Consider the following 20360-nt stretch of genomic DNA (forward strand, 5'->3'; position numbering starts at 1 on the left):
TAAGTTTGGATAAGTGAAGATATGGAGTAACTGAAATAGAAGGTGTAGGTGTAGGAATAGGCATTGCCCATTAGATTAGATTGTACCTCGTCTAGAGAGCCAGAAACGCGTTTACAGCGAAGCACATTTATGTGGTTTAATATAGCAAATTAATAGCATCATTTGTTTACGTGGATCCAAATCCTCATAAAAAATTATTTAACTTTCTCATTAATGGGCTCTTAGCCCAAGTCTACTTTGCCTGGTTGGCATCCAAATATTACCTTTTTACTACTCCTACTACACCTATTTCACCGATACTAGTATACTCATAAAATAAAGCCTAAAATTTGTGGTACTATCATACATCATTAACGCCTTTTTAGTTGGAGTTCATCTAAAAATTGATATTTACTCCCATATGATTATCATAAAGACTTACATGCCAGTATATAGAACCGCATTATCTTGAGGGATGCATTAGTAAGCATGAAAATCAATATATAATTTCTAATTCAAATAATTCAAAACAGATTATGAACAAATTGACACGTTAGATCCATGCACGTATCTTATCGCTAATCCTAAAATCTTAATTAAATAAGATTAATTTGATACATAGAATTCAGAACTCTCACGTGCATAAGAAATATAGTCTTTATACATAATTTTATTACTATCATACTACTAGTATAATAGTAGTATGAAATATTGCAAGCTCACGACAGCTACAACTACAAGCCCACCTCTCTCTCTCTCAATTAATATGATACATCTCCTCTATCTATAGTTTAAGCCCTATTCAATTTCAAACTTGGATTGTCCCCTTTACATTAAACCAAACAGCTGTAATTTTAGTAATAACAATAATAATAAATGAGAATGTACCATTATTTCTTTTTCAATAAAATATGTTGTTTGAATTTCAAGTGAAGTTGGCTCACTTCACTCGGACTATTCCATAAAAATTTGGTGGTCTGAACACATTGCCATCTCCCCACATTATTCATATGGATTTGCTAATTAATTTCCAAAATTTCCAATAATATATAGATGCTTCCATGGCTAAGTATTTAGACCTAGTCATTTAAACACACAGTTGTTGTGCATTCATACTTTTTCCCATTCAGATGCAAAAGTCAAACCATCAAAGTGTCACTTAGAATTTTTTTCGTCCAACTATACACATTCTTCTTAAGCTATCTCACAAATAAACTTATTTTTTATTTTTACACAACTTGGTATTTAATTTTTTTTAATTTTTGTTTGAATATACATAAGACGTGATTAGATGTGCAACCTAGACTAAAATAGTGTTATAGATATGATACGCTCATGATTAATATTAGTATTATTATTCAAGACTCATAGCCTTGACTCCTCAATTTTCTTTGATTTTAAAAAAAATAATTCTGAGTAAATTCTAACTAGAATTCAATGCATTTCCTAGTCCTTGCTGTCCAATTTCAAAGTCTACATATACCACCCCAAGCCTTGTGCTTTACTCAACTCTCTCATTCTCTCTTTTTGCAAACACACACACAGCCCCAAAGAAGCCTCATGGCTGATATACTGAATGCAGAGCAAATTGTTGAATTGCAGGAAGCCTTCAGCCTCTTTGACAAAGATGGAGATGGTGTGTTAATCTACTTCATTTTCTTGATTTTATCAATCTATACATATTGTTTCATGTGTTGATTGATGAAAGTGCAGGTTGCATAACCATTGAAGAATTGGGCACAGTGATCAGGTCTCTAGATCAAAATCCCACCGAGGAAGAGCTCCACGACATGATCAACGAGGTCGATATCGATGGCAACGGCACCATTGAATTCGCTGAGTTCTTGAACCTCATGGCCAACAAAATGAAGGTTAACTTAATTCACTCTTACATTAACAACTTTTCTTCTTTTCAAGTACTTTGTTTTTAACACTGTGTGTGTGCTGTTTTGAATCAGGAAACTGATGCAGAGGAAGAGCTTAAAGAAGCTTTCAAGGTGTTTGATAAAGATCAAAATGGTTACATCTCAGCTACTGAGGTATATTTTATGGAGTACTAGTAATTTCAATTTTCTCTAATGATAAAGGAGTAGTAGTTGTATTTTATTTTTTTGATTTCAGATATCAGACAGCTAACAACTTCATTCTTTACTTTTATTGTACTTGTATCTGTACCTTATGTACTGTGGTCTGACAAAATTAAATAAAATATAAAATATAAAAATGTTACTACTACTATTTGAAATAGATCTATCATAAGTCAACTAGTTCTTTGAATGGTTTCTCTTTAAACACATTTCATGCAAAAAAAGGTTCCAATTGAATACCAATACTTTCGATCTCTGCAGCTTCGGCATGTGATGATCAATCTTGGTGAGAAGTTGACAGATGAAGAGGTGGAACAGATGATAAGAGAGGCTGATTTGGATGGTGATGGACAGGTTGATTATGATGAGTTTGTGAAGATGATGATGGCCATTGGATAGAAATATCTCAAGTTTAATTTTTTTTTAATTCCATTTATTACATTGTTGTGCAAAACTTAGGATCAATTAGTCAATCCTGATGCAAGAAATTTCAGATTTTGTTGATTGTATTCTTTCAAATTTTTAGTTCAAATGAACAAGAATCTTCAGACAATGTTGCAAAAGATAATAGTACATGTTACAATCATGGGAAACTGCAAACCATATGTTTGTTTTTCTCCAATCCATGAAAGAATCTCTCCAAACAAGAAAACCAACTCAAAAGAAAAGGAAAGTGAAATCAGGCAGAGATGATGGCAGTTTTTCCTCTCAAGATGTTTAAAAAACTGGAAGAAGAGACGAACCGAAAAAAGAAAGAAATAAAAAGAACCAAGCAAAGAAATCTTTTGTAAGTATCAGTTTTCTGCAACTCAGCTGATGGCTGCATTGCAGCAGATGCAGGTAGTGAAGAGGGAGGATCTCGCCTTTCGCCTCCTGTTTCCCTTTGGTGACACTGCAGCTTCATTTCTTGATGGAGAGGCCTTTGAGCCATTTGTTTGTGCATCTTCTTTGACAGCATTGGCCTTTTCTTGCTTGTTGTTTAGTGAGTTTTGCGCGTTTTCAGAGTTGCTTCGTTCCATTCGGAGAGTCTTCTCCTCCAGTTGGACAGCTTGGAACTGCAATGGCTTCCCCACATATTCTGTGTTTGGAAACCTCAGATTTGAGCAGCTGGAGAGGCTTCTCCTTGCTGTCTTGTCCTGATACAGCAGAGGAGTTTGATCAGATTCTTCAGACCTCGTGTCGAATGATATGCCAAAATCAAAGCTCGGAGATTTTCTGAGCTCAACTTGAGCCCCTACACAGCTTGGATTTGGTTCAGTTTCATCTGAGGCCGCTGGAGTTTCAGCCTCTGCTGCTTCATTAGAAAGGCGTTGTGTGTCGATTTCTGTTGAGGATTTCAGCTCTATCACACATTTATCAGTGGCTTCACTCTCAGTTTCGTAGACATCTTCTGTAGCAGATGTATCACTCTCCAAATGAATGGCTTCTTCAATCACATTTTGATCAGTTGGCTCATTCTCTTGTTGTTTCTCTGCATCTTCAAGTAGACGGTCTCCATTTATCTCAAATTCGGCCTTGATCACTTCTGTTGGATCGCTGCTGCATCTGGTCAAGAACTGGTCTTTTTCTTGATCAGTTGGCTCACTGTCTTGTTGTTTCTCTACATCTTCGAGTAGATGGTCTACGTTTTCCTCAAATTCAGCTTTGATCACCTCTTTTGGATCGCTGCTGCATCCGGTGAAGAAGTGGTCATTTTCTTGATCAGATGGCTCATCATCACCGTTGCCTAATTCATGGATCATTGGCTTCTCTTCATGATCAAGAGCAGAACACTCGTTTTCGTGCTCATTTTGTGATGTAGATGAGTCTGGCAAACTAGTTCTTGGAGCTTCATCGACAGTGTTGAAGGAATCACTCTGCTCTTCTATAGGAGGCTCGTCGTCTCTCCCAAGCTCTTCCTCATGCGCACATGCTTCTGAAAACGCGCCTTCAACAGAAGGCGCATCAGCCAAAACCGAGTCTTTGTCCTTCTCCTTTGCATCACGATCATCAACCTCTAAATCCTCATCCTTCAACACATTCTGCTCTTCTTGAACATCTGAAGTAGCAATACATACACCTTGATTTGGATCATCCATTTGAATTCATTGACATTACTATCTAACTATGATCCTCTTTTTTTGGAACAATTATAGTGTGAATTATGATGCGAAATGGAAGAAACCTGTCATGGTGCAAGGTTGTTCTTGTTCATCACTCAACTTGGACATTCTTTCCCCCAAATCCGAGCCGTTGCTGCTGATATCCATCACAGCATCAGAACCCTCAAAAGAGCCCTTGTGATCCTCAATATCTGCTAAAGATTAGGACATTTAAAAAATGTAGCAGAAAATCATAAATGACAGCAAAATGTTGATTTCACTAACCTTTGTCTTGTATTTCAACAATAGGAGTTTCATCACCCTCAGCTTCTGCTACAGTTTCTTGAACAACAGGCTGCTTCTCTACTGTCACTGCATGGGGTGGACTAACTCCATGCCCGATATCTTGTGCCTCATTCTTGGCCTCCTCGTCTTCTAAGAAACGAACCAATCAAGAACTAGAAACACAGTTTTTCCACAACAAGAAAAATGATCACACATACCTACTAGCCCTGAAGTGTTTTGATTTCCCATATCTTATATTTGCTTCACTCTACAAATGAAGCAACACATTTCTCAACTGAAATGTGAACTACACCAACAAGTATGCAAGAATTCAAACAATGCAAATATATGAACTAACAAAGACTTTTGCTTTAATGCAGCAAAAACTGGCAGTGCCAGAGTGTTGGCTACTTAATTAATACAACCCACTTTTGCATATGTTTGCTTAAAGCAAAAGGCTTTAGACTTGTTTTCTAACTCAAAGTTTTCAAGTACAAAAAAGGGCTAATTTGGCCCCTCCTTTAACATTGCTGCAGCCTTCTTTGCTCTAAACTTTGATGTTCTGCAATGATGGATTAAACTAATTAAAGGCCATGTTAGAGTAAGATAATGCTCTCTAGGCCCCAAGACAACTGTGTGTGTGTGTCAGTGTGCACATCTTTTTCCTGGCCAGCTTAGAAATTTACTAGTGATGCAGGTTGAATCTGGAGGCTTCTTGCCATGTTTTTGAGGAACAAATCTGTTTGTCACCCAAATTAATACTATCACCCTACTCACTATCGGAGTCGGGAATAGTCTTTTCTTATCACGTTCGACTCTCGTATTTTATTTCATCACTACATATAATGTCCAATATTGCCGCTTGTGTTTTGATTGTCTTCTACCTCATTTATTAGTGTGATTCATAGTCATAGAATATTACACCATTATGTCCATTGTAAAAGGGTACAAACATAAATAAGAGTTTTTGAATATGTATAAGGATTAGCAATCAAAGAATTCTTTCAAGGGACACTGCATTTGAAGGAAATGATTGTGGCAATACTTGGAAATTCTTTGTGAGGAATAGTTTTTATTTCTTTACAAAGTTGTGCTAATGATGGAGCTAAAAAAAATTCTAGCGCCACTAAAGTTTGGAATTTGTGGGATCTATCTATGCATTAGTTCTTTTCTTTTTTGGGGGTGGTAAAAGCTTAGGGTGGCGGTGGCCTAAATCTCATCATAAATATCCAATACTTTTTTTGAGAGATTCTTTAATTTCATATACTATAAAGGTAAAATGGATTTATATCCTATTGAAATAAAAGGAAATGATACATCATTTGACTATGACCGGATAACATCATGAAGCTTAGAACATCAGATCACAAATCGACATAAAAATGCTCGAATCATTATTTGTATTCATTATGTTGTGCTTCTAATTGCCGCAACACATCCCATTTAAATGATAAAAATGAAATAAAAGTCTTACTCTTGTAAATAAAATATTTCATGATTTTTTGTGTAATTGATAATTTCACTTTCAATTTGTACTTGCTGAATATAACGCGAGATTCAATTTGTAAACAATGCATCTGCTCTATTCTTTATTTGAAAACTTTCTAGTACAAAGAAAATTGAATATTGATAAAACAATAATCTTTCTGCCCCAATTTGATTCAATATATATATGGATCTAAATCCCTCCAAAAAAATATAAAGCAAACAAGATACCAACTTGAATCAATGCAAACAGCTCATACTTTGACAATGTATGTATGCATACATGTACACCAAATTCAATCATCTATTTGTTGCAGCAAAGCAAACCACATATATCAACACCAACTGCCATTCATCGCACTATGTTACACAGATTTGAGTCAAAGAGTTTTGCCTCATTTGGCATTTATTCAATCCACACAAATTTCTTTTTATCACGCCCATCATGTGATGATACTTAAGCCGGAATTGGCTCCGGCACTCTCCCATTGTCCGAGAGAGAAAGGCTGTCGTAGTAGTCCACCAGAACCTTCCACCCACCGGGGCACATGAATCCATCCGGCGGGCTTTCTTTGTTCTTAGCAAGTGTACGCATCTGCACACAGATAGAGACATCAAGAATTAGAAAAAAAATTCTGCAGATTGCAACCATTGGTGAGATTCAAATTCATAGCTCTTGTTAACTAGAAAAAGAAGTTACCTTTGTGCCAGATATAAACACAAAATCTTGTGCCCTTGTTGGATCAAAGAATGCCATTTTGTTCTGAGTCTTGTCATAAGCAGCTACCTGAGAGGAATAGTAATTTCATATTACTAATTATCAAAAAGGTATATGAATCGATTAACTTGGGACGGATAAAGTATCAATTTTTGGGCACCATACCTTGAAAGGAAGGATATTGAGGCGCTCCAAGCCGGGCGCCATGCTCAGCACCTTCTTCCCGTGATCTGCATCATAAAGGTCTCTCTTCTCGAGCGGGTGTCCCATACCAGCCGGATCCCGTCCCACAATGTAGAAGTTGGCACCTGCGTTGATCCTAGCCTTCGCGTGCCACTGCACCTCTGTCGGGCCAGCATAGTGCATTGGCGACGGGAAGATCGACACAACCGTCGTCTCCGGGTCCAGAACACCATCTTCCAGCACCTGATCAAAAGAGAACACTAATGTCAAAACAGCATTAAGTTGAACAGATTAGTAGGCAGCATACAAGCCTCAACCCGACGACTGACCTTCTCATGCTGCTTCATCCGCCAGCTCAGTGGCACGTCATCAGCCTTGGTGTAGCCTCCCAAGGGATGGAGCAAGAGCACCGGGTTCTTGTACCCCATCTCAAGCAGCCTGCGACGAGTGTCTGTCATCAAGAGGGCGTGGCCGTTGTGGACAGGGTTCCTCAGCTGGAACGCGAAAACAGCATCTGCATTGCGCCTCTCAAACTCGTCGCGCAGCTGAGCAGGGGAGAGACGGAAGCGGTCAAGGCCATCCTCGTACTTGACCGGATTTATGACCTCTAGGTCCCCACCGACAAGCCAGTTCCCGGCATGAGTGATGGCTTCGTCGACATAGGGCAGACCGGGTGCTGTCGTGCCCCAAGTTCTTGCTATCCTCTCTTCTTTGTTGTGTTTGTAAATCTCGATACTGCACATTGTAGTTCAATATACGATCATTATCGCAAAACATGCTAACTTTTCTTCGAATTTTTCACAATATGTGTGAATTATTGTGTAAAAGCGTCTATTATGTGTGAATTATTGTGAAATTTAGGGGCTTCAAATTATTATCTTGAAATTGCAAGTTGAAATTTAGTATGTATACAGAACATGCCAAGCAGCAACATACACTTTCAACAGTAACATGTATTATAGATTCATATTATAATCTTCAATTATAATAAACTATTAATTTGGTTAATCATTACTTGTTTTTTATTCAAATAGTTCCCAAAACCTAACTCAGCTATGCTGACAGCGAAATCAATTCCATTTTTCATGGTTGATTTCACAGCATCATCAATTCATCGTCTATTTTGACTACCCAAACGACGCCGTTCCATGCATAAATTATGCAAAACTAATTCACGATGAAATTAAATAAAACAAAAAGCTTACTTGCTCAAGACAGCAACGACGTCGTCGCGTTCATCGACGAGCGCCACGCTGGCAGACGACCCGACCCGGGTCTTCTGGGCGTCGTCGATGGCGAGCACGATCGGCACCGACATGTTGACGAGCGAGCCGTTGTCGAGCCGGATTGCGTTGAAATGAAGTGTTTGGAGAAACTCTGCTTCGCGCATGAAGCCCTTGAGCGGGCTGGCCCACCCCTCGCTCAGCACGTGCACCCATTGCAGATCGATTTCCGATAGCGTGATCCTCGGCAGCTCATTCGCCGCCTTCAATTTCGATCCCTTCTCCCATTCCGGCACGAACAGCTCCACCAGCCTCCCGCCGTCCGGGTCGATTAGGGATGCCGAAATCCGGGTCGCCGATCGGCTCGCCCCGCGGAGGCGCCGGATTGGTAGGGCTACGGCGGCTGCGGCGGCGGGGGAATAGGGCTTTGGTAGTTTGGAGATTGAATGTGGGGATGTTTTGAGGTGAAGAGAGGCCATTGCTGCCATTATTGCCTCTCTCTCTCTCTCTAGATGAGGTTATGGACCTAAATTAGGGGTAGATTAGGAAATTAATTAGAGACTAGGAGGGCGATGGTGGAATTAAGACGGGGGAGGGAGGGTATTTTGGGGAAATTGGTGGTTGATTGGATGATGAGTGGGAAGAGCACCGAATTAACAAGAGATGTGATTTGTCTTGGCTTTTATAAGGTTGGTCCAAATTTTGGGGGGATGAATCTGGACGCTTTTTGGTTTCATCTCTTTCCATTGAGTTTCCACTTTTTTTTTTGTAACTTCATTTTAGAAATAACTTCGATTGTTTGGTCGAAATTTCCGAATTAATGATGCAATTAAATTGAACGTTTTACACTACTAAACTAAATCTAGGATTTATTGTGACGGATGCGATTTCGTCATAGATGGTTGTCGATCCATTATGAGTGTTTAATGGAAATTAGTACTAGTTGTAACATTTTGGATGTTTAAGCAAGAGGTAAAATTAGGTAACACTACATTACATATTTGATCCTCTGTTTATGAATAAATATCTCATTTTGATTTGATATGAATAAAAAAATAGATAATTGTGAAAAATATAATGAATTTTCAAACATGCCATTTTGCACAATCCGAATGATGACTCATATTCAATAGGATAGTTAATTTGGGGAAATTTTATTCGGTTACGTCCAAAAAATTATTTAGGACGGCCATGCGCTTTAAATAAAACTTTAATTTGGGGTTTTATCCTTTTCCCTATAAACATCAAATTTATCATAATTACTGCGAGGAAATTACAATACCTAAAACTAGTGTATATACTACTACAAAATACAGGGCCCATTTTGTGTTTGGATCGTTAGTAACGAAGCCATTTTGCGATTAAATTAAAATGGACACTAAATCATGCTTTTTTAATTGGGTTGGGTGCTTAATTTTTTTTTTTTTTTTTTTTTTTATAAATGAGGAATATCCCAAAATACACAGGAATCACGCTGATTATTAGGAATTTGGATAAGTTGACGTAATTTATGTTTTGTACTATAATTTTTGTTAGAATGTCACATTTGGAGGAAATTAAATTAATTTAATTTAATTATGGAGATACCGAATCCGAAGAAAAATAAAGAGGAAGTAATAAATAATATGAAGGCTTGACTTATCCAAGTGAATAACGCCCTCATAAAGTCCGGATTCATTCATAGCTGGAGTATTAAAGATTGATTTTGCTTCCTAAACTTTTGCAAGTGTATGACATTAGTTTCCTTATTTTGACTGAAATATAGGGAGTAATTGACTAACAAAAATTATTCATTTGACACAGGTTATTTCACAATCTAACGCTATACAAAATTACAAATAGCATTATTATTGCAACTTTGTCTCTCCAGAACCAACTGCACTGGTCATGCATACACAAATACTACTACTATACTTTTATTAGTGTGTAACCCGTGTGAAATAATCACTCTAAATAGTGTTTTGTAATGTATTACATTATTTTTATGACTATATCATATGAATATATTTTTTTACCTAAGTTTTCATTTGATATGTTGAATAACAAATGATTTGGGATTTAATAATTTAGAAATATATATAAGAAAGAAAAATTATAGTAGTACTATGAATTTGATGAAAGTTGAACTTTTTGTGTGTCACTCGGCCTTGAACGATAAAAAAAAAAAATACATGTGGGCTTCAACTCACCCAGCTCTTTTAAGATAGTAATAAATCACTTTTGAATTTCATCTTATTTGGAGATTGAAATATCATACTAGGAGTAGTAATTAGTAATATTTTAGCATAATCGCATTTACACTTCAAATGTTAGAATGAGTATATATATTTATAGGGTTTTGATCAAGATAGAACTATTCTTAAATGTAGAACCAAGGCCAAAAGGAGACCGTTGGATCTTTTAATTTAGTGGTGTTGATTTGTCATTAATATTAATTAAATATGTGATTTAAATATGTTATAAATACGTATAAGGGTAAACATGGTAGTTTGTAATTCGGCAGTTTTGATCATGTCCTATATTTGTGGGATAGTTATATTTTTAAATTAAAATATCATATAGTATTAATGAATATAACTAACCTAAGTAACCATAACACGAATTACTGTTCGTGTGTTATTGCAGTATGAGAAATCTGAGTTAATAAAAATTTTTATGTTTCTCTTTTTCATTTCATACTTTGTTGCTCCCTAATAGATAGTATGGATCCTGGATCGTCTTCGTCTGCATTTTGCGATGGTTTTGTCCCCACGAATGAAGACCAGTGTGACTTTGGGTTTTGCAACGGGCTTGCAGATAATATCCCCTACTATGATGCAGGCATTGGTGCCGATGATGATCCTGACGAAGGTGACGACGGTGTCGATATGGATGATGAAGGTAATCTTTTTTAGAATTGCATTTTTTTTGTCACGATTGTAACAAAAAATTTAAGTGAATTCGTGATTTCTAGTTTATTGGTGTACAATAAATATAGAACTATGATATGAAATGGTAATGACAGACCATGTTTATGTTGCTGTAATAATTTTGAAAGACATCAGCAAAGTAAAAAATATGTATAATAATGGAGACCTTTTCCAATTGTATAATACGTATGAGAGTTACTTATAATGCAAGTATATTTTGTTGTTAGTTTGTTAATTATGTCTATTTATTTTATAGTCATTTACACGCCGGAGTGCACCGAGGACATGAAGCCGTACAAAGGCCAAATCTTCCCTACATTGGATGATGCAAAAGAGTTTTATAATAATTATGCTCGTTTGGTTGGGTTTGACACAAGGAAGAATGGTTCGAAAAAGGTTGGTGATAAAATTATTTGGCTATACGTCGTGTGTTCTAAGCAAGGACAGAAGAAAGAGAATGAAGAGGGCTTTATCCCAAAACGGAAACGTGGATCAAAGAAGTGTTGTTGCAGCGCTAGAGTGGCGTTTAAGTTTTCAGGTTGTGTTGGATATGTAGTTCATGATTTTGTGGAAGGACACAACCATGAACTGGTTGACCCACTTCATCAGCGTTTTATGAAATTGAATCGTTCTATGGATTTAGTGAAGCAGAAGCTGTTAATTAATTGTGCAAATGCAAATATTGGACCCACTGATAGTTATAGGCTTTTGAATGATTTGCTTGGTGGATATGATTCAGTTGGGTGTACCGTTTCAGAAGTTAGAAATTTTACTCGTGACGTCAGAGGGTATGCAGATGGTTATGATGTACAAATATTGCTTAATGAAACGCGTAAGAAAAAAGAAGTTTGTGACGCATTTACATTTGAGTATGAGCAAGATTCACAAAACAGATTAATAAGTTTGTTTTGGTGTGATGCCTATTCGAGGATGAGTTATCACATGTATGGGGATGTGGTTGCCTTTGACACCACATATTCTACAAATAGGTAATTTTATTTATTCTTAAAATTTTTATAAGTGTGCTTGTATATGGTTGTCACAGTATGAGTTGTTGATGGTCCTATCTTATGGTGGATATGATTTATTTTTGTCATAAACGACTGCTCAATATGTAATGAGGATGTATATGGTTTGAAATGAACATTGGGATGATATTTTTATTTTTATAAACCCACGTTTTTATTTGTGCATTTATATATTTTCTGGTAACATAATTACCTATTCAGTTCATGACATTTACTGTGTAAATGCAGAAGACAGATGTGTATTATGCAATGACAAAGGGTGTTTGTAACTTAATGTCAAAGTTGTTCACAGGTATCGTATGATATTTGCTCCATTTACGGGTAAGGATAATCATGGGAAGCCTATAACATTTGCTGCTGGTTTGTTAGCTAATGAAGGTACTGAGTCATTTTCTTGGTTGTTTAACCAATTCGTGAAATGTATGGGTTCGGCACCGAAGTTGATAGTGACTGATCAAGATTTGGCCATGAAATCTGCTATTCAGAATGTATTGGTTAATACTAGGCATCGGTGGTGCATGTGGCACATTATGAACAAGCTTGCTGACAAAGTCTCGAGGGTTTTGCGTGCTAATGAAGATTTTAAGAAGGAGTTATCTGATTGTGTGTGGTCCGAGCTAATAGAACCTGAGGAGTTTGAAGTTACATGGAAAGGTATTATGGAAAAATATGGATTGGAAGGTGATGATTGGTTCGAACCGATGTTTGCATCGAGAAAGTTCTGGGTTCCAGCGTACTTTAGAGACTTTCCAATGAGTTCATTGATGAGAACTACTTCCGTGTCAGAATCACAGAACATTTTTTTCAAGAGGTACTCCAAATCAAGAGTTAATCTTGCTGTTTTCATAATGAATTTCAATCATGCTTTGGAAGCCCAGCGAAATAATAGCACACATCTTGACTATTTGGACTCCACCATTGTTCCTACATTGAAGACAAAGATGTCTATAGAGAAGCATGCTTCAACGATTTACACTGGTACTGGCTTCAAAGCAATTCAGGAGGAGATATTGGATGCGTGTTATAGCAGCAGTATAGCACAGATTTGTAAAGATACTTTTACGGAGGTTTACAAGGTAATTGCGTTGAATGTTGGATATTATTTTCTCTAATATGTTTATAAAATTGTGTGCATCAGTAAGGATCTAATTGTAGTCATTACATGATTTATTTGTGTAGGTGGAAGACTACCGTGAGAACACATGGACAGTGACTCATTATATTTCTGAGGATTCATATTACTGTGGCTGTAGAATGTTTGAAAGGGTTGGTAGAATTTGCAGCCACATATTTTTGGTATTGAAAAATAAGCACTTGAAGTTGATTCCGGAGAAGCTATTTGGAAGGAGGTGGTTGAAGACACCACTAATGAAGGCTGTACATGGTGTTTCGTGTGAGAATGATCAGAATTTTTCCTTTGTTGACGAGAAAAAGAGGGCACGCAGCAAGTTGTATGAATCATTGTTTGAACTAGTGCAAGGTGTCGAGAGTAACATTGATCTAATGCATGCTGCTACTGCTATTATTGATGACGGCAAGAAACAACTACTAGGTGATGGTGTCGTAATGTCAGCAGCTCAGAAGAAGAAGATGATTGAGAGCTTCTATGGATGTGAAGTTCCAAGTGTAATAGAGGTGCATCCACCGCAGTTAGTTAGCACAAAGGGCAGCGGCAGTAGATTGATTTCAAGGAGGGAAAAGGCTATACGAATGATGAGCAAACCTGGTCGCCGTTGCGCAAAATGCGGTGAAGTTGGCCATCATGATTCACGTAATTGCAAAAACACAGAAGGGAAAAATAAAATTACGGAATGAAGTGAGTGACTTTAGTTTTTTTTTTTTTTTTGTGATTGTTAAGTTTGTGGAGTGTTTTAGGACGTTTATTACTATAGTTAGACGTATTGTGATCATGTTTTAAACTCTTTATGAGATGTGTAATGTTTTTTAGTTATTATGAGTTATATGGTAAAATGGTGAATGTAATCTAATTTTGCGTTTTGTAATTCATGTATTGTGAATCTTGTTGGAATTGATTTTTTATGTATTGTGAATCTTGTTGGAATTGATTTTTTCCAATTGATGAACTTGTTCAAGTAATTGGGTCGTCACTTGATAGTTGATTCTCACTAATTTAAATAATTTTGAACTTTATATTCACGTATGACAAATATAAGAATAAAGTATTAATACCCATTACATTAATATGATAATAATTTCCCTGTACTCCCTCCGTCTCCTAAAAAATATACACTTTGGGTTTGATATGAGTTTTAATGCAAAATTGGTAAAATAAGATAGAGCTAGAGAGAAAAAAGTAATTAAAGTATTATTAGTGGGGAATGAGTCCCACCCCGTTAGAGATAAAAGAATTTCCAAAATTGAAAAATGTATTTTTTTACGAACTACAAAGGAAAGAGTGTATATTTTTATGGGATTGGGGAAATAAATCACAACTTCTTAAATTAACTAATTATCTCAATCTTCTAACATGACCAATTATTTCACAATTTCATTGGTATCTATAACAATTACTACTGCTATATTGCGTAGTTAAATAATTTTCTAATACAACATTTTAATAGTTTTGAATCTTGATGAAGTACATATTTTATTGTAATGTATTAACACAAACCGTGGGATAAGTCCTTAACTAGTTTAATAATTATATATGTAATTCCACATTTCTACGGAATTCAATAATTCTATGTCCTGATTATACATTTACAGATATATTAAAATAAAAAAACCACACTGAGGATTAAGTTCTATAGAAAAATTATTAACTTAAACTTTAAAAACATGCATTTCTGAAAAATTAAAGTACTACTCTGAATTGAAATTGAGGTTCCTACAATCTAGTAACACTACTATGACAAGTGGAAATTTAAAAACAGGTTCCTACAATCTAGTACTACTACTGCGACGACAAGTGGAAATTAAAAAACAGATTCCTACAATCTAGTACTACTCTACTACGACAAGTGGAAACTAAAAAACATTCTTTGGGAAGTTGGTGATCATCTCTCCACATCAATCTTCTTGAACTTGGTGGATAGTGCATAATACCTTGATACTTTCAGTTTGTTCTCATCCTTCACTTCATTTTTATCTGCCAACATTAGTGCACTACAGTACTTTGCCCTCATCATTTGAAGCACCCCCATGTTCCTACTAGTGAAACCACAGTTCCATTCATGCCCCTTTTGACCCATATAAGTTTCAAGGTGTCTCATCAAATACACACCACAGTCTTCTTTGTCAGGTTCTGTCATCCATGGTAATTTGATCCTCTCTATTTGTGCATTGATGACAGATTTCGATTGAAGGTGGCAGCCGATTAGGTTGAGGTATTCACAGAAACATATTTTCTGCAAAAAATAAAAATAAATGACTGAGTGAGTACTGCATTAGATTCATAATGTTAGAAGAACTACAACATTACATAATGCACGGGCAGTGTGATTCGTATTTCAACATACCACAGTCTCAGGAATGACACCATATTTAGCTGCTACATTCTTATAATCCCCGTCGTCACAATTATCAAGTATAACAACTGACTTTCTACCGAAAAAGAAGCATATTGCATAATAGTGATTATTAGAAGAAATTGGGAAGAACACCTACAGAGAAAAAAGGTAAAGTGTTAGTTAAAATTTGTCACATTTTTTCAATGTTTTATATAGTACTACAATTACCATATCCACGTCATCCCACTTGAAATTGGGGATTTTCTCCACTTCATCATTCAAATTTATAGTTAGTTCTTGAATAGTGCGGATCATATCCCACGCAGCTGGATGATGGACAATTGTGTCGATCTTCACAAGAAAGAACAAGATCATCCATGCAGAAATCAATTGATTTATTTGTAAATTTTCAAAATATAAAAGTAGATGACTTACACAAGGGTAAATTGTAAAGAAAAGTCTTTTTGGTGATGTCGGTGATCTGTACTCCTCCATGTAGTTTAAGTATGAGCACCATGCACAAATAACACCATCTGATACTGGCTTATGTGGCAAGAGAGAGTAGAACTCTAACTTTTAACTAGCACAACATCATCATCGTAAACTAGTATGTCACTGAGACATAAAATGACATGAGGTAGTTATACACTAATAAATTCCTTATTTTATGTAAAAAAATAAGTATGATTTAATCATTAGAAACGTACTCGTAAACGTCATTTGTTGTCATCAGCAAGTAATACGTTTCTTTCTCCGCAAGATTCAACTTTGTGTTCAGCTTAATTGTTCTATCAGCAAACGGAGAGCGCAGTGCATTACAGATTTTCTTTTCAGATTTGGAACGCATCTTCATTCTGTTCACAACTGTTTTATCCTGCAGAAATGTATCACAGAATGTAGTAGTTCATAAGTAGTGTCTAGCTAGATCAACATATCCATCCACATCATACTCCATGAATGTCATTGTAAATATAATGCATATATTTTAAAAAATTGAGTTACTGTTATCAAAACTACCTCATTTAATTGGTTCAAATTATCTGCAGCTGTATTCTCCATGATATTCTTCCCTTTCTCTAGATTTTTCATCCTCATAATGTTATCCTCCTTGTCATCAGCATAAGTTTCCTACAATTTGATTTCATCATGTACAATACATACAAATAGCGTTGGTCATGAAAAAAGCAACAATTGGAACATGATATATTATTTTCAAGTTACCCACATCAGAAAATATAATCATTTACTTACATTGTTGCTTACCCACTCTATTCCCAAGTCAAAACTTGGGATACCATTGTTGTCGCACAATGCAACTCTCTTCTCAATAGTTGTAACCATATCCTCCACTGCATCTACCCAGGATGGATCTTTCCATTCCTCATCCTCGTCCATCAAGGTTTGAGTCATAGAACCTATTAGATCAACATCTTCATTTTTGTCCTTCTCTTGAAACCCAATCATCGTCGCAACTATCTTGAAGCAGTCCCTTTTTTTAACATCTATAGGTATTTCATTCAACTTGGTGATCAGATTGCCTAAAGCCCTTGCAGCTTTGCGTACTGCCTCCATGAGTGTGTGCATTGATTTGTTAGGATCGTATGCCACATCAGCTTCATTTTCGGGTGCAATTGTTAGTGTGTCTGCTAGGACGTGAGCATGGCTGCGGCTGGGATCTGATGTACCTATAGCAGCACCACTTGCAGCATTCCTTATAGCTTTCTTCTTCTTTTTCAATGATGTACGAATAGTGTCATTATGTGGATCATACACAGCCTCATAGAATCCCCACACAAATCGTCCCAACTGTTTCTCCTCTGTTTCTCTACTTCTGAGCAGTTTGGATGTCCACCCTTTCATGGATGGAAAGTCGCGGCTAACTTTCCTTGTGGACAAAAAATCCTGTCAACATAAAAGCACTGGACATGTTGTGCTAGTCAATAATTCAGTTTTTAATAGTTGTAAAGTTCATTGAATGAAAGCATATTGTTCAGTTTAAACATACAAATAGTTGCAGTGTATTATTTAATAGTGCGACTCACCAGAAGGAAAGCGATTGGCCCCGTGAATGGTGTAGTTGGATTATCCAACCAATTTTGCTGAGCATTGACAAGCACATCCAATACATAAGCACACCAGTTGTAGTTTCTAGCGTTATTTACATCCTCAAGTACTTCAATGAGCTTAGTCTTACAATAACCATCGGACGATGGCTCAATAAGGTGAGTTTCTACCAAGATCAGGAAGATTCTTTTGAACCAAACTCCACCTTCTTCGTCACGCAGCATCTGGATCTTCAGATACTTAGGTAGCATATTGTAACGATGCTTCTGCCCGGCTCTTGCAATCTCATCCACTAGTTGTTGGTTATCTTGTCGTAATGACCTTACAATCATTCTTCTACCCCGTGGGAACCCCATTGTTAAGTGGACATCATTGTCACTGATGTGTATACGTTCATTACCTAACATTATACTACATCTGAGTGAGTCGAACTTCTGAAGCAGCCCATATGAAATTTGCGAAGGTATGTCTGTAATGTTGAAGTGAATGAGATGGCTGAATCCCATATCCTCCACTGCCCGAAGTTGTTTGTCATTCAACTCTCCCATCATCTCAACAATGAAACGAGGACTGCGCGTCAATTTCATTTTTGGAAATTCACGAACCACTTCTGTGACAGCTTGAACATTTCCTCTTGAGGTTCCCTCATGCACTGATCTTTTGCGTTTCATTTCTGTCATTGGTATTTGGGTTAGTAACTATGATAGCAATAGAAGCAGTTCAAAATTAAGTCATGTAAGTGCCAAATAGATTATGAAGATGTCCATTACACATGAACATAATGCATTTTAAAAGTATGATTTTTTTAACAGTGTGCAGTGAGTGAGTACCTTTTAGATGCTGAGATGCATATCCAACCACTTTTCCTTTCCTTTTAAACCTTTAGCTTCATTCATCTGCTCTGAATTAGCATTTTGTTCCACATTTTTCGCAGACTCCAGTTCTGTCAATTAAAGTTCAATATATTAACCACATCGCAGACATAACCCAAGTATTGCAGACACGATATTAAAAACCATAACATTTACATACTTTCATCAAAGAGTGCAACAATAAGCTTTCCCTTTCCTTTATCACTCACAGCAGCTGTCCATTACAACCAAAATGTTGCATAATTTTTAAGAACCAAATATACAAAACTGTTATTAATGGGTGAATGCAGAAAAGTGGAAAAAAAACCATGCTTTAGGCAAACCAAACCTTGAGTAAATGGACTCTTCTTCGTTTCATTCATTCTTCCATCAACAAGTGACCCTAATAATTACAAAAAAGAAAGTTTTTCACATGTTGAGTCCAGAATATGTCTTGAAAACAGAAAAATTATAGAAACTCACTTGTTGCCACAGATTTGTTCCTTAGAGATAATTTATCGGACACCATTACTGAAGTGATGATTTTTTTTTACATTGAAGGAAGAACTATATATGCAGTAATAAATGCACCGTGAGTGGGAAAATAGCATCTGAGTGGGGAGACGTGTGATCATGTAGAGTTGCTAGCTACATTCTAGGTCCACAATTTGCAACTGCTTGTTTTACGTGGATTATGTAATTACCATGATAGCCTTGAATGCATCATAGTGCAATTTATAAAGAACTTCATCTGATATATATGGGTTTTAATCTTGGCCGTCCTTTTTCCTCATCCGATGGATGAAATATAGTTCTAGGTTATACACTTAAGGATTGTTTTGTTTATAAGACAACCCTATATTTATATATGCATAATATTGTCTAAGATTTGAAAACCAAAATTGTACTCCTATTATGCATCGTCTAATTTAGAAATTAGAACTTGACAAACAATCTAAGTCTGAATATCTTCACATTTGGATCTTGAATTGTAATATGTGAAGATCATGACACTTTTATCTTAAATGCGAAGATAATTTAGATATCGAATAGCTTAAGTTTGAGTGAGATATTTAGAAATATCATCTTTAATTTCTTAGCATCGTTTTTTTCTGAATTATTGGATAGCATAACTAGCTTTGAAGTGATATTGCCTTTGACTTATGAGATCAGAAGTGATATCATCGCTTTTGAGCAGCATTCTACTATCTAGAGTTTGATTAACATTTTCTTTTGTTTTTTTAGCACATTCCGTTTGAAGCTTATAAGAGTAAGTAATTTTGAACATCATCTTGACAAATCAATTTTGAGTATTAGGTTTAAAAACTGATTTAATTACATTCTAGCAAAATTCATAGCTCGCATCATCTTATCTGGATTCTTAATCAAAACATGACTATTTCTAATCAACCAACAATTATAGTAATTTACAAAATGTTTAACTTTTTACGAGAATTTTATGATAGTAAATTGTATAACTTCTATGTTCACTATGTCTCAATAAACTATATCAACTCCCAAAATCTGACTAAGAGTTGCTCCCTAGCTATGATTCTTGAATTTGATTTGAAGTATCCCACTGGTTCTCAGCTTGAATAATTAGCATGCAATTATGTAATGATTTTAATAATATTTACACAATATAGTAAGCACTGGGAATCATGCATAATTAAGTCATAGAGTGAAATTCAGCTTGGCATCAATATATTAATTATTTCACTTAACCGTAATTAATTACTCTTACGACTTCTTTATGCATTTTTTCCCCAAGTAAAATTTTTTACTCATTCCTTTAAGATGGATGTATCTCAATTCTCACTTTATTGGTGTAGCATTTAACTTTTGCACCACAATAAAAAGTACTATTTTCTTTATTATTTAGTTTTTATAAAATAGAAACTGATAAAATATAATCAAAATAAAGATTCTTAAATTCTTTGGCGGATGGATGCAGTACAGAATACAGTTTTCTGATCGATCATTTAAAAAAAAAAAAA

General features: G+C 35.9%; 4 protein-coding genes across 7 annotated transcripts; 2 read left to right on the top strand and 2 right to left on the bottom strand.

Annotated features, from left to right (window-relative positions):
- The first annotated feature begins 1471 nt into the window (after positions 1–1471).
- LOC125192133 (calmodulin-3-like) lies at positions 1472–2585 on the top strand. Its single transcript, XM_048089609.2, has 4 exons — positions 1472–1615; positions 1693–1850; positions 1938–2018; positions 2328–2585. The coding sequence occupies exons 1-4, from the start codon at positions 1540–1542 to the stop codon at positions 2463–2465; spliced, it is 453 nt and encodes a 150-aa protein (XP_047945566.1). The 5' UTR covers positions 1472–1539; the 3' UTR covers positions 2466–2585.
- A 64-nt stretch (positions 2586–2649) lies between these two features.
- On the bottom strand, positions 2650–4836 carry LOC125192131 (uncharacterized). 4 transcript variants are annotated; one of them, XM_048089606.2, is made up of 4 exons: positions 4651–4836; positions 4433–4579; positions 4231–4362; positions 2650–4104 (listed from the first exon to the last, which is right to left on the bottom strand). In XM_048089606.2, the coding sequence occupies exons 1-4, from the start codon at positions 4679–4681 to the stop codon at positions 2876–2878; spliced, it is 1539 nt and encodes a 512-aa protein (XP_047945563.2). In that variant the 5' UTR covers positions 4682–4836; the 3' UTR covers positions 2650–2875. The 4 variants fall into 4 exon arrangements, with proteins under 4 accessions (XP_047945563.2, XP_047945561.2, XP_088913577.1 ...); XM_048089604.2 differs by having other exon boundaries at positions 4433–4582; XM_089057451.1 differs by having other exon boundaries at positions 4231–4359; positions 4651–4833.
- Positions 4837–6152: 1316 nt separating this feature from the next.
- Positions 6153–8687, bottom strand: LOC125194414 (ATP sulfurylase 1, chloroplastic-like). Its single transcript, XM_048092610.2, has 5 exons — positions 8024–8687; positions 7148–7553; positions 6801–7061; positions 6618–6704; positions 6153–6512 (listed from the first exon to the last, which is right to left on the bottom strand). The coding sequence occupies exons 1-5, from the start codon at positions 8527–8529 to the stop codon at positions 6375–6377; spliced, it is 1398 nt and encodes a 465-aa protein (XP_047948567.1). The 5' UTR covers positions 8530–8687; the 3' UTR covers positions 6153–6374.
- Positions 8688–10743: 2056 nt separating this feature from the next.
- LOC148929383 (protein FAR1-RELATED SEQUENCE 5-like) lies at positions 10744–13793 on the top strand. Its single transcript, XM_089056826.1, has 4 exons — positions 10744–10921; positions 11207–11939; positions 12271–13054; positions 13158–13793. The coding sequence occupies exons 1-4, from the start codon at positions 10744–10746 to the stop codon at positions 13791–13793; spliced, it is 2331 nt and encodes a 776-aa protein (XP_088912952.1).
- The last annotated feature ends 6567 nt before the right edge of the window (positions 13794–20360 follow it).

Source organism: Salvia hispanica, chromosome 4, assembly GCF_029641045.1.
Source record: "Salvia hispanica isolate PSC_SH4W2 chromosome 4, Shi_PSC_v1, whole genome shotgun sequence".
In the NCBI taxonomy this organism is placed as follows: Eukaryota; Viridiplantae; Streptophyta; class Magnoliopsida; order Lamiales; family Lamiaceae; genus Salvia; species Salvia hispanica.

Coding starts and splice junctions, on each gene's coding strand:
- LOC125192133 (XM_048089609.2), top strand. CDS start 1,540: ATGGCTGATATACTGAATGCAGAGCAAATTGTTGAATTGCAGGAAGCC. Junction 1,616..1,692: donor CTTTGACAAAGATGGAGATG/GTGTGTTAATCT, acceptor ATGAAAGTGCAG/GTTGCATAACCATTGAAGAA. Junction 2,019..2,327: donor GTTACATCTCAGCTACTGAG/GTATATTTTATG, acceptor CGATCTCTGCAG/CTTCGGCATGTGATGATCAA.
- LOC125192131 (XM_048089604.2), bottom strand. CDS start 4,681: ATGGGAAATCAAAACACTTCAGGGCTAGTAG. Junction 4,583..4,650: donor AAACACTTCAGGGCTAGTAG/GTATGTGTGATC, acceptor TTCGTTTCTTAG/AAGACGAGGAGGCCAAGAAT. Junction 4,363..4,432: donor TGTTGAAATACAAGACAAAG/GTTAGTGAAATC, acceptor CCTAATCTTTAG/CAGATATTGAGGATCACAAG.
- LOC125194414 (XM_048092610.2), bottom strand. CDS start 8,529: ATGGCAGCAATGGCCTCTCTTCACCTCAAAACATCCCCACATTCAATC. Junction 7,554..8,023: donor GTCGTTGCTGTCTTGAGCAA/GTAAGCTTTTTG, acceptor TACAATGTGCAG/TATCGAGATTTACAAACACA. Junction 6,705..6,800: donor TCAATATCCTTCCTTTCAAG/GTATGGTGCCCA, acceptor TATTCCTCTCAG/GTAGCTGCTTATGACAAGAC.
- LOC148929383 (XM_089056826.1), top strand. CDS start 10,744: ATGGATCCTGGATCGTCTTCGTCTGCATTTTGCGATGGTTTTGTCCCC. Junction 10,922..11,206: donor TGTCGATATGGATGATGAAG/GTAATCTTTTTT, acceptor TTTATTTTATAG/TCATTTACACGCCGGAGTGC. Junction 13,055..13,157: donor CTTTTACGGAGGTTTACAAG/GTAATTGCGTTG, acceptor TTATTTGTGTAG/GTGGAAGACTACCGTGAGAA.